This window comes from Gordionus sp. m RMFG-2023, chromosome 1 (genome assembly GCF_954871325.1).
Source record: "Gordionus sp. m RMFG-2023 chromosome 1, tfGorSpeb1-WG-v2, whole genome shotgun sequence".
Classification (NCBI taxonomy): Eukaryota; Metazoa; Nematomorpha; class Gordioida; order Chordodea; family Parachordodidae; genus Gordionus; species Gordionus sp. m RMFG-2023.
The window spans coordinates 87,768,932-87,781,454 of record NC_088775.1 but is presented as its reverse complement, the minus strand read 5'-3'; the positions used below and the strand labels follow the sequence as shown (position 1 = coordinate 87,781,454).

At 27.8% G+C, this 12,523-nt stretch overlaps 1 protein-coding gene across 1 annotated transcript in view; it reads left to right on the top strand.

The window, feature by feature from the left end:
- LOC135930892 (helicase POLQ-like) overlaps window positions 1-12,523 on the top strand; it is a 36,682-nt gene that overhangs the window by 12,233 nt on the left and 11,926 nt on the right. Inside the window, exons 10-16 of the mRNA XM_065467691.1 lie at window positions 668-848; window positions 4,185-4,638; window positions 4,846-5,036; window positions 5,390-5,535; window positions 6,653-6,810; window positions 7,185-7,283; window positions 7,862-8,035. Of these exons, the coding sequence (XP_065323763.1) occupies window positions 668-848; window positions 4,185-4,638; window positions 4,846-5,036; window positions 5,390-5,535; window positions 6,653-6,810; window positions 7,185-7,283; window positions 7,862-8,035 (1,403 nt within the window). The remainder of the gene's footprint in view (window positions 1-667; window positions 849-4,184; window positions 4,639-4,845; window positions 5,037-5,389; window positions 5,536-6,652; window positions 6,811-7,184; window positions 7,284-7,861; window positions 8,036-12,523) is intronic.

The following is a 12,523-nucleotide window of genomic DNA, read 5'->3' as shown; positions in this document are numbered from 1 at the left end:
ATTCCAAAAATTAATTAGGAGAGGACATAGAGAAAAGAAATGAACGTTATTTATTTTAATGAAATTTTTTTTTATTACCACTACAATCCTTATGGAAAATATAATTTGCATATCACCAAATATTTTGCTGGAATTTTTTTTTCTGATCGAGATCATTTTACTATATTACAGAGATGCCCCATTACCTCTTTTATTTACCGATACTAATACGGTATCGCTTATACTTAATATCCGGCATTGGCTATGATACCGGTATTCTGTTTATTATAATACTCGTATTCGACATCGGTCATGCCACCGATATCCAGTTACCAAGTTTTATTAAAATGAAATTATAATTTTAAAAAAAATTTGAAAAATAAAAAAAAAATTAAAACATTTTTTTCCCTTCATTTTCCCACCATAAAATATTTTTCTTTATTATTTTTTTTAAAAATTTGACGTACATGAATGAATACCTCTGTATATCGTTTACATTTAATTTCTATGCTAATAAAGTTTATTCCGCAAACAAATACATTTTTTAAAGAAAATAAAAGCATCTATAGATACTCTAAAGTATCGGGATCTGTGCATCTTCGCTATACTATTAAGTGTTGGGTAACTTGTTTTTATACCGATGGATAATAAATTAAAAATTTACTATATTAAACTTTTTTGACTCTAGATGTGCCAGACCGTATCTGTCCCACCTTGAAAAGAAGCCTTCGATATGGTATCGCCTATCATCACGGGGGTCTGACTGGTGACGAGAGGAGGCTTATAGAAGCCGCTTATAACAAGGGAATATTAAATGTAATATGCTGTACTTCAACCCTTGCTGCCGGAGTCAATTTGCCTGCGAGAAAGTTATAATGCGTTTTTTGTTTTTGTTATTATTGTTTTATTTATAATTTTAAGTAATTTATTTTTAAAGATTACAAAATACGATAAAAAAAAGTGATTATTTTGCCATTGCAATCTGATTCCCCAAGTTTTTCGAGGAATTAACAAAACGATATTATACTATTTAAGGAAAATCGGTGTAAATTTTTGAAAGGAGTTTTTGACACGGCTGGTAAAATAATTTTGTTCACGTTTCTTGGCCCATAATAATTTATTAATTGTAAGCCTTTAAAAAGATTTATTAACCTCTTACCTTTACAAATATATTGCACGAGTTGTTCAGTCCTGAAATCATGATTCTGCCTTCAGTCTGGGCCTCGGCAACCATGGATACCCCCCTTCCCAAATGCTTTAACCTCTCACGTACTCTAAAAGCTTCTGCTCCAATTGTTGGGAATCTTCTACCCTGACTATCGTCGAATCTCATAATCACTTCCAGTAAATTATCTACTTAAAAAAATGATGGGTCGAATGATTCCTGTTATGAATCCTTTGAAAATGATTAAGCATGCTTGTTCTCACTTTGTTATTCATAGAATATATTGCCTTATGTTAGATATGCATGGTGATAAAAAATTATCTTTTCTTATTTAGACTAAATGTATTTACAAAGATCAAAAATATACACTTGAAAATATATTATTTCAAGAATATATAATTATATTTCATGAGATTTGAATAGCTCCGTTAAATAACCAATATAAATAAGTTAAGATATAAGAAAGGTTAAATTGAATATATTCAAATCATATAAAATAAGATTAAATTTATAAATATAATTTAATGACTTAATATGAATATTTCTATTATATAACATTCTCCCTCTTCTAAGAAGCTTTCCCTGTAATGATGTAAGCTATCGTTGAGAGCTTGTCCAAATGGTTTATCGTTTTGGCTGTTCTTGTTGTTGCATAAGTCATATTTGTTATCATTGGCTTGTCTATATCGTATTTCATCTTATACGTTGGTTTGTCCAAATCGTTTTTGAGCTTGTACGTTGGTTTGTCCAAATCGTTCTTGACCTTCTACGTTGGTTTGTCCATATCGTTCTTGAGCTTGTACGTTGGTTTGTCCAAATCGTTCTTGACCTTGTACGTTGGTTTGTCCAAATAGTTAGCTTGTTACCCTTACTAAGTCGTTTTCATCAATCGTTAATTTATCTCGTTAGCTTGCTTGTTGTACTCCGTTGTTATTATTACCAATTTTCAAAATTTTTATCATCATCAATCAGTTATGAATAATTGGGAACAAGAATTGATCAATTGGATATTAGAATAAATGAATTATCGGAATAATATATGGAACATAATTGAATTGAACTATCGAATATGTTGGAATGATAAATCAATAAGATTATTTTATCAAATTTTTTAATGTTTAATTTATTTTCGCGTTTTAGTGTTAAATATTTTATTTCATATTTTAAGTTACATAATCTTTTAAGTAAATCTGTTTTTGTTTTATTCTTATAGGTCTAGAAATTGGTGTTAATATATTTTTGTCGCGATATTAGAATTCGATTGGACTTATTAAAACTTTCAAAGGAAGGAAGAAGGTGAGGATAACCTAATACTATCGCATAATAGAACTATGAATATAGGAAATTTTATTTGGTATAAAATACAAGGAGATAATAAATGAGATGAATACTAATCACGCATAAAGAAAGTGACATGATGTTCCAAGTTAAGACAGATAAAAACTTCATTTGCAAAAAGAATATGTTATAATACTTTTATAAATCATGATATTAACAGTGAACACAGATTAAAATATTATAAACAAAAAATTATTAACCAATTTCTAGACCTATAAGAATAAAACAAAAACCTGCTTACTTAAAAGATTATGTAACTTAGAATAAGAAATAAAATATTTAACACGAAAACGCGAAAATAAATTAAACATTAAAAATTTGATATAATAATCTTATTGATTTATCATTCCAACATAATCGATTATTATATTCTATTTCATATATTATTCCAATAATTCATTTATTCTAATATCCAATTCGATCAATTCTTATTCCTAATTATTCCTAACTGATTGACGATGATAATAGCAATTTTGAAAATTGGTAATAATAACAAAGGAGTACGACAAGCAAGCTAACTAGACGAATTAAAGATTCATAAAACTCACCATATGTATAACAAGCTAGCGATTTGGACAAACAACGCACAAGCTCAAAAACGATTTGGATAAACCAACGCACAAGTTCGTTTTTAGAAGTTTTGTAAAATTTATATATTCCTACCCAAATTATTTTTCTTATTTCCCATTTTGATTAACAATTTGAAATATATAAATCAAATTATTGCACACTGTTAAAATTTTAGAAAAATAAAAGCCATTGTAGATTTCATCGAAGAAACGAGAAGGAGAATAGTATTTCCTATATATAAAATTATTGAAATTTTACTTAATTTATAATTATAAATCTTAATTATAAACAAAAGGAATTAAAATAACTATAGTATTACTTGGTTGATTTAATTTATTCAAATGATGAAACAATTTTATGATCTTCCGAATTTGCTTTTTAGATGCTTTTTTTTAATGCTTTCCAAATATTAAAAAAAAAAATATGATAAATTCATCCTAGATATAAGAAATATAAAAGATGAAAATTTTTTTCTTCTAAAAATAACACAAATTTTAACATTTGAAAATAAATTAATTTAATTATATTTAGGAAATACTGGGTTATTTTATTTAATTAAAATACATTTATAAAAGTATAGATATTCTCTGTAAAATAAGTTATTAAATTTTTTTTTAAAAAATGCTCTTTTAAAATAAAATGTACCTTGATCAAAAGAACTGTTAAAATTTGGGGATTTGACATTTATTTTTATTCTGCATATCTTATTCTCTCATAATAATAGCATGAGTTTCAGTTCAAAAACAAAGGAAAACCTTGTATACAACCTTTAGCTTCCACCTAAAACTTATTTTGTTTCCCCGAGCTAAGCTCTTTGACCCTTTCTTACATTTTGTCCTGATACAACAAATGGCACCAATTGAATTTATTTGTAATCCCACGATGGAATATCTGTTAAAAAACAATGAATAAATTTTACTGATATCTCTTTTAAGAAAAAAAAATATCGAATAATCTACATTCTTCTATTTTAATATCCCAGTGATTAATTGCCTGTTTATTTATAAACTTTTAAATTTTCTTTGTACCAATGTATATGGAGACTTAGGAAAGAAAGAAATAAAAAGAAATATGTACACCTCTAATAATAAAGATCAACAGGCAAAAATATTTGTCTCTCTTAAAAATAAAGGGTCATTATTCGCTCCATGACCATAGCCAAAGGAATCCGGTTGAGCCAAAGTCAATACGTTCAAATGATTGGTCGAGCCGGAAGACCAAATTTTAAATCATCCCGCGAAAACTATCAAGCCGAATCATTTTTTATACTCAACGACACCATATTTAATCATAACGACACTATGCTCGAAGGGGTTAGCCTAGACTCGTTATTTAGCTACAACTCCGATCTAGCGAGAACTAGAACTAATAACGTGTCCCCTCTTTTCCCGTCGCCGAGATTGGGAAATTTACACTCCGCTATCGAAGGCTCGGAAGAGATGATGACGATTAATCACAACCCCATCACCTCTGGAATGATTGTGCCTTGTAAGGAAGAATCACCCAAAGTTGGACAAAATGGCGAAACAGGGGCGATCGACGATAAAGGATTCAGGTCCCTCCTCCTAACCGCCATAGGATTACAAGTTTTATTATTATTGCTGAATATTGGAATGATTCAACTGCCTTACATAACATAAAGTTAACTATTTTCTGTTAGACTGCATATTTATTTATCAATCTATTCACTTAAATTAGATTACCCTATAAATATATAAATAATGATTTGATATCGAACATCTATAAGAAATTAGTGATATCAATTTTATTTAAAAAATAAATTCCTTTAATAGATGGCAAATAACAAAAGGCAGTTGATACAATTGGTCAATGGTACTTTGTACGCTTGTCAAACCTATCTCAACAACGAATTTAAAGCATACGATGGCTCAATTAACCCCGTTAACGATGAAAAGAGTATGAATGAGACCGATAATAATGATAGTATTTTTGACAATGGCGGAGATAAGGCCAAGCAATCAAAGTAACATTTGTATCCCCTTTTGGTTTAAATGAACATTCATTGTGGTTGCTTTTTGTTGTTAAAAATTAATAAAAATTTTTTTATCAGATTTACAGTCAGTTGAGTGTTGTAGAATTCTATATTCACAATTTTTTTTTCATTATTTGTTAAATATGAATTGAATCACAAATACTGAATAGTTCGTTATAGGATAACTTCTCGTATTAGAGTTATGCTCCTGAAAATTTCAAAAATACAACACTAAAACTCAGCCGATGGATGATATGTTAATGAAAGAAAGAAATAAGAAAAAAAACTAAATTCACCAAAAAAAAGAAATTACAAAATTTGATAATAAAACTCAATAAATTTAGTTCTACTAAGATCTTTAACGATAAGGCTTGGAAATTGGTTCGTTCGATTTTGGGCAAATTGATCAAATCTAACTTGATAAAGGCTAAAATGGGCGTTCATAAAAATTGCTTCGAGGTTACCAAATTGGGAAAGGCCATTTACAAAAGTAGATGTTTTTATTTTTTGAAAAAATTATTCCCTTAGCAGATTCTTAGACAGATATTTGTTGTAACTACCTCTAAATTAATATCTCCTAGTATTAGATCCCTGCACCAATGCTATATATACTACTAGATTGGCGATTCATTAATTAAAAGTGTATAATCATAGAGGTCAGCTGTAGCGCCATTTTGTGGTTTGCGTCGACTAATTGTATTTATGTAACATATAAATGAATATTAATGTCATTTAAAATAGGTTCAAACCACAAAATGGCGCTACAGCTGACTCCTGTGTATGGAAACTTAAGCATTTAATGAATGAATCCTGAAGCTAACAGTATATACATCATCCTTATACCTGATCCAGTTTTCAAGCTCGATCCAAAAAAATCTATAACCCAAGAGAATCTATACAATCCCCCCTCCCACCAACACCTTAACGAAATTATTAAGGTTCTGCTTTTCCGAATCCTAAAAATTTTTGTCTGTCCTAATCGATTTACGAGTTTGGTCTAAGAGGTAGAGATCTGCAAATGGCAAAATCTCTAAGGACCTGTGGGAATTTAGCCTTTGCCAGCCCGGTTTTAATTTTTTTCCTGGCCCATATTGGGGAGTGTTTTTATTAAAAACGATATATTTTAGGGATTATTACTTCCATAAAATATCCGAATTCATCATATATCAGACCTCTAGGCTTGGCCTGGCCTGGGGTACACGAGCCGTAACGTATTTTAATATTTATAAATATACTTGGGTCAAGGCGTTTATTTTGAACCCTAATATTTTTAATCGCCATTAGCTATAAAATTTAAAAATGAATGCAATATATTTAAAAAAAATCTGGGCCGGGCCTGAACGTATAAAATTCGGGCCTGGCCTAGAAAATTTTTTTTGAAAAAATCCGAACCAGCCCGTGAACATAATGGTACTTTTGCAGATTATACAAAAAAAAATTCAGACATAGCAGCTTTAAGAAGGGATTTAATGAGTAGATGCCGATTCAACTTTCCCCGATGGAAACGGAAATTTTGAAACTTTAATGTAGCATTTTTAACTCCCCCCCCTCTCTCACTTTTGATGAGAAAAGAATAAATTTTACTGTATAACATAAATTTGGCAAAGGTAGTATAGACCAAGAACACAGCAAAATTTTATATTCCGATTTGGTCTCGAGTCAACATTTGATGGTACTATCTACTCATTTGCATTTGTTACACTTGGTTACTCCTTATACATCTCCCGGTATCATGGAAATCGATTGGACGATATACCAATCCAAAGTGAAATTTCTTAACAAAAAACAATCTTCATTAACGCTAAGGCCCATTCCAGAACTTTCTCGCGTTTTAAGCGCTTAACAAATTGATCATTTGGTATTTATTATTTTTTAAAAACTAATTATACAGGGTAGTTTTAAATATTATATATATATATATAACACCTAAAGCTATTTTAAAAATAAAAATAAAACGTGTCCCAAAAACATAATTCTAGGAAAACTATAAAATTTCAAAATTTAACATTTACTATTTCATTATTTGCGAAACTTTTCACATTTTTTTTTAAAAAAATTTTTAATTTGCCAATTTTCGTAACTATCGAGAGAAAAAATGAAATAAGCTTTTCTTTGATTAATAATGCTCACGCAAATAAGGTATCGAAATTTACCGCTCACGAATCAAAGGTCATCGAAATTTTAGGCATAACCGAGAACTATTTATTGCGCAGGATGACGTGCCATGCCTACGATAAAGTTTTAATAAATAATCAATTTTTATATATCCTTTCCCTTTTTTATACTTCTAAAAAACAGCTGATTTTTATATTAATAAAAATGTCTTCGAATTTGTTTATACAACGTTTTTTATCTATTTAATGAATAATGACACCTCTTCCTTTGGGAACCCAAAAATTTCTCAACAGTTATAATTTATCATTTTGAACGAATAAGGCTGGATTCATGAGTGGAATCCGAACAGACACGATTTAAACAGCTGATCGATTTTTAAAATCTGTGAGATCAATTTTTTTAAATTAAGTGTTTATATAATTCTGTTAAATAAAGAAAAATTGATCTCATATAAAATCGCTCAGCTGTTAAATCGGATTCCACTATGAATCCACCCCAAAGCTACCATCTATCAGGCGATGCACTTAATGAATGAAAAATGTTTCTTTCATGTGTGCTGTTCTATAAAGATTAAAGAACGATTTGTTATATGTGCACTAACGATCATCTATCTTCCTAATATAATCATTGAATGTTTAGGCCCAATAGATTTCGTAAAATTTTTTATTTGTTAAGAAGAACATAATTGTTATTCCTAACAGAAAATAGATATAAATTTGGTTGAAAGATTTTATCGCACCCTCATGCTGAGAGAGCTATGGATGGGCCAATCCGTGTGGAGTGTTAGCCAAGATTTCAAAGTTGATAGGGGTTTCGTGCAGGGTTTGTTCCAAAATTCTACCTCCTTTGCCTACGCCGTTTATAATTTTACCCAAGTAAATTTTTATATATTTAGCACATTTATTAATAAAACTAGAAGCATTTATTTTATTTTTGGTTTAATTATTTCTTTTGGACCATTATTTGCTTTGTTAATTTTTTTTTGATACAAAAAACTATATTTTGATTTTGTTTTTTAAAATATAAAATGTTTGAATTTCCTTTTCTTTGCAATTAGGAAATAATATAATGCTTTATCTTTACATTTAAAAAAAATATTTATAAAACATTATCCGAATCACTAGTCTTTCTTCTGGGTTATTTAGCAAGTTAGATATCGTGTTTTTTTAGTATTTGAATTTATATATATCACATCTATAATCTAGGAAGACATTTATAGCAGGATTAGATAGCTGTCCAGTGGGCATTTACATACCTGATTATTTTGATTCATTTTTCTTTCTTTCCTGCGAATCTAATCATAAATCTTGAAAAAAATTAGAATATTCTTCTTCGTCGATTCGCAATGAAAATTATTTTATTCGATACTTTGTCCTATAAAGGAACTCCCCCTTCCTTGTAATTCTGTTCTACTATCTTCAGTGTTAATTGAGATATTATTATTTCTTTTGCTAAGATTGATTAAAAATACCGTAAAACGTTATAAAATAATAATGCTCAAAATCGCCATAATGATCAGGGATGTTAAAATTAATGATATATATGAATACTTATTCTAAAAATTATATTCCATTGAAACCTGTTATAGGGTTTTCCATACTTACTTTAAGAGGCTGCCCTAGTATTGTTAATTGGTTGGTTGTATAAACCAAGACCTGGGGTTTTGGTCTAAAAATCGACTAAACCAGCTCTGAGCACGAACCCCGAGCACAGACCCTTGGCTCAGACCCTTGGTTCAGACCACATTCATTTAAAAACATAAGATATGATATAAAAATAAATAATAATATCAAAAATATAAATAAGAGGGGCGGGGAAGGAAACATGGAGCCGACTCCCAAGCTGATTTTATATAAAAATTTTATATATTTGTATATAAAAGAAATCAAATTCATACAGAATTATACAAATTATTATTTTATCACCAGTTTCAAAAAATTAATCGGTTAGGGGGGGGGGGGGCTCATTATTCTTTTTTATTTTTTTTATATTTTTTTTTTGTTATTTTTTAATGATTAGTTAATTTTTTATTTTATTTTTAAATTAATATATCTTATTTTATTTAAGATTTTTTGAAATATTAAATAATTTTTTAGCGTTTATATATGCGATTGCTTACAAATTTTTAAGGGGATGGAAGTTAACTTTAGGGGGGGGGGGGTTAATTATATAAATGAAAAGCAGTTTTATTTCGTTAAATCAAAATGTAGTATTAAATAACGCAATTTCATTCATTAAATCGAAATTATATTAATAAATTTCCTAAACTCTTTTTGTTTTTTCCATATCGCCAGTGGCCCCTACACTTTTTGAGCGAATGAAGCAGAATACCCCATGAAAAGTATCCCCCTCCCTCGTAAAAATGATAATTATTACACCCATAAATTTCAAAAATAATTTTTATTGCATCAATTTTTAATATATAATATAAATAAAATGCAAAAAATATATACTTTATAAATATTATTTTTAAATGAATAATTTAGGTAAATTAGGGGAAGAGAAAGCGAAAGAATTTATAATTTCACTAGTATTTAATTGTTTATTTTTTTCATGATAATATGGTTAAATTATTGACAAAAGAATCTTTCATGGTACTGCGAAGTCTTGTTTTAATTAATTTAATTTTACTCATGACTCTTTCGACAGTACATGAGGTTTTGGGAATGGTTAATAAATATTTATATAAAATTCTTAAATTAGGGAAAGCAGAAAAATTTAATAGTAAACGAAAAGGTAAAATAAATGAATAGTTTTTCCAATCTGAATCGTAAGTCCCTGAATTATCATCATCATCAGAAGAAGCTAAATAATGTATTGGTAAAAATATTTTAATTAAATAAATTTACAATTCTCTGAATCTGACAAATCTTTAGATTCTTGAACCTCTAGGTCATGAGTAATAATTACATTCCCCATTTTGGCCATCTTATAAATATTTCTAAACTTCAACATTTCTTCGAAAATTTGACTTGAATTTAAATTGTAAAATTCACAGATATCCTCGATATTTTCTTTAATAATTGATTTTTCTGCCATTCCCTTTGGCGTAAAAAATGATGTTTGATGTAAAAATTTCATGTAATCATCATTAAATCTTTCGTTTAACTGCATAATAATTAAATCGAGTGCAGCATAAAACACACCTATTTTAAAGCTAAAAAAAATTCCTATATTTAATGATGAAAGTATATAAACCTCTCCTTTTTGGATTATAATGTTTGAAGTCTAGAACTTTCAAAATCAAAAGGTAGATTTCTCCCCTTCATAAAGCTATTTGTCCAATTTTGATTAACATTCTTAAAAGCTACTATTTCAAAGCTTTTCTTTATATCGTTAATATTAAGCCCACCATGCCTTTTTCTAATGTTATCTATCCATTTATCATCTCTTATATTATGCCATTTGCAATTTTTTATTAGGCATTTGTATTTTTTTTGGTTAATATTTTTAGGCATATATTAAAATTGGAAAAATAATTTATGACAAGAAATCTCGGATAACAAATTTACTAAACATCGACCAAAATTTCCGTCAATATATTATATTAAATATTAAGTGGGGGGGGGGGGGTCTTATTATTACATTTATAAACCAGAAATCACATGATCATGATGAATGTAAAAAAATTTAAAAATAAGTACCCCCACTCAAATTTACCCCCCCCCCCTTGTTGTAGGGGCCCTTGCATATCGCATTATGGAATTGCAACAATATGTGTATTTCTAAAAATATATTCAGTATTTTCTGAACGTTTGATATTTCTTCTCGACGTTTGAGGATTTTTTTGAGCATTTCTGTTTAAATTCCGCGATTTAAATCAACCAACTCAAGTTTAGTCGCTAGAGGACGAATAGTTCTATGAACTTGATTAGTTGTTTTTAGTTCTGTTTTTTTCTTTATCTTTAGACTTCTAACTTGAGTCGTTATACGAGTTTTAAGTTGACTAGAAAACGAATTAATGTGTCGTTATACGAGTTTTAAGTTGACTAGAAAACGAATTAATGTGTCGTTTTTTCTACTCAGACTCAAACGGGTGGTTTTTTACGACTTCAACCCAAAGTTGTGGTCGTTTTATTTGATCCGATCCAAAATATGGGTATCGGCTTATTTATTTATTTTTATAGATATACTGGCCATTAGTCTAAATAAAATATATACATTTTGCCAAAGAAACCGCCAAGTATATAGGTGACAATTGTCAAATTTGATATATATTTTTTATAAGAAATTTTTTTCGTGGTTAACATAAACATCTTAAAAATAGCAAAATATGATGATATTTTTTTATTATAATTTATATTTAAACAAATTAACTTATAAATATAATTATAGTATTATTATAAATTGAAATAAAAAATAATAAAATTTTTTGGTAAAAATTAAAGTAAAAGTTTTTTTTTACTCCATTTTCCATTAACTTAATCTTTCTTTTATTATTATTTGACTTAAATTTTCAATCCCCCCCCCCCAATTTATCTTGTTTTCTTGTTCTTAATAATACGCCTCCTCCCCTCATACTTTATTTAACTAATTTTGGTTAGGGTTCACCATTTCGTATGAACATTTATGAAAAAAAGTAAAATGACCTAAAATGACCACATATATATTTGAAGCGAGTATAATATTTGTATAATTTGATGTAACAGATTAGACAAATAAATTTAAATATACTTTTTATTTTAAATAAAATTAAATATAAATTTCTAAATGGTAATTAATATAGATTATATACAATTAATATTATAATAATTGTATATAAAATATATGATCATATTTTATATTAATAATAGAAAAGAATATATTAAAAAATTTAATTAATTAAGATAATATATTATAAATTGCAGATAATTTACAATATTTTAGAAAACTCTTCTAGATCTATTAATATATAACAGACAGCACGATTATACTATAAATATATCTTTGAATCAGTGACGAAGCAAAATAAAAAAATGCTTATTTTTTTTATTATATTTTTTTTCCTTACTTAATTAATGTTTAATAATTGTAATTATGTTATTGAAAATTTATTATGATTATCACAGTTGTATAAAAAGTATATGCATCTATACTTTTATTTAACGCCTTTTTATCTAAAAAATAAAAATATTTAGATGCAAATTTTATGTTATATGTATGAGCATATAATTTAAATAAATATATATTATAAAAATATTAAGACTAATATAATAAAAAAATATATATATAATATTAAAACTCATATATAGAAAAAGATATAAATATCATTTTTTTTCCCATTATCTATAGATATCAGTTCAAGATTGTGAAGGATATTCTTATCATGCAAAGGAATTTATAAATCCTTGCTTAGACATGACGCCTTTTAATTATAAACAATA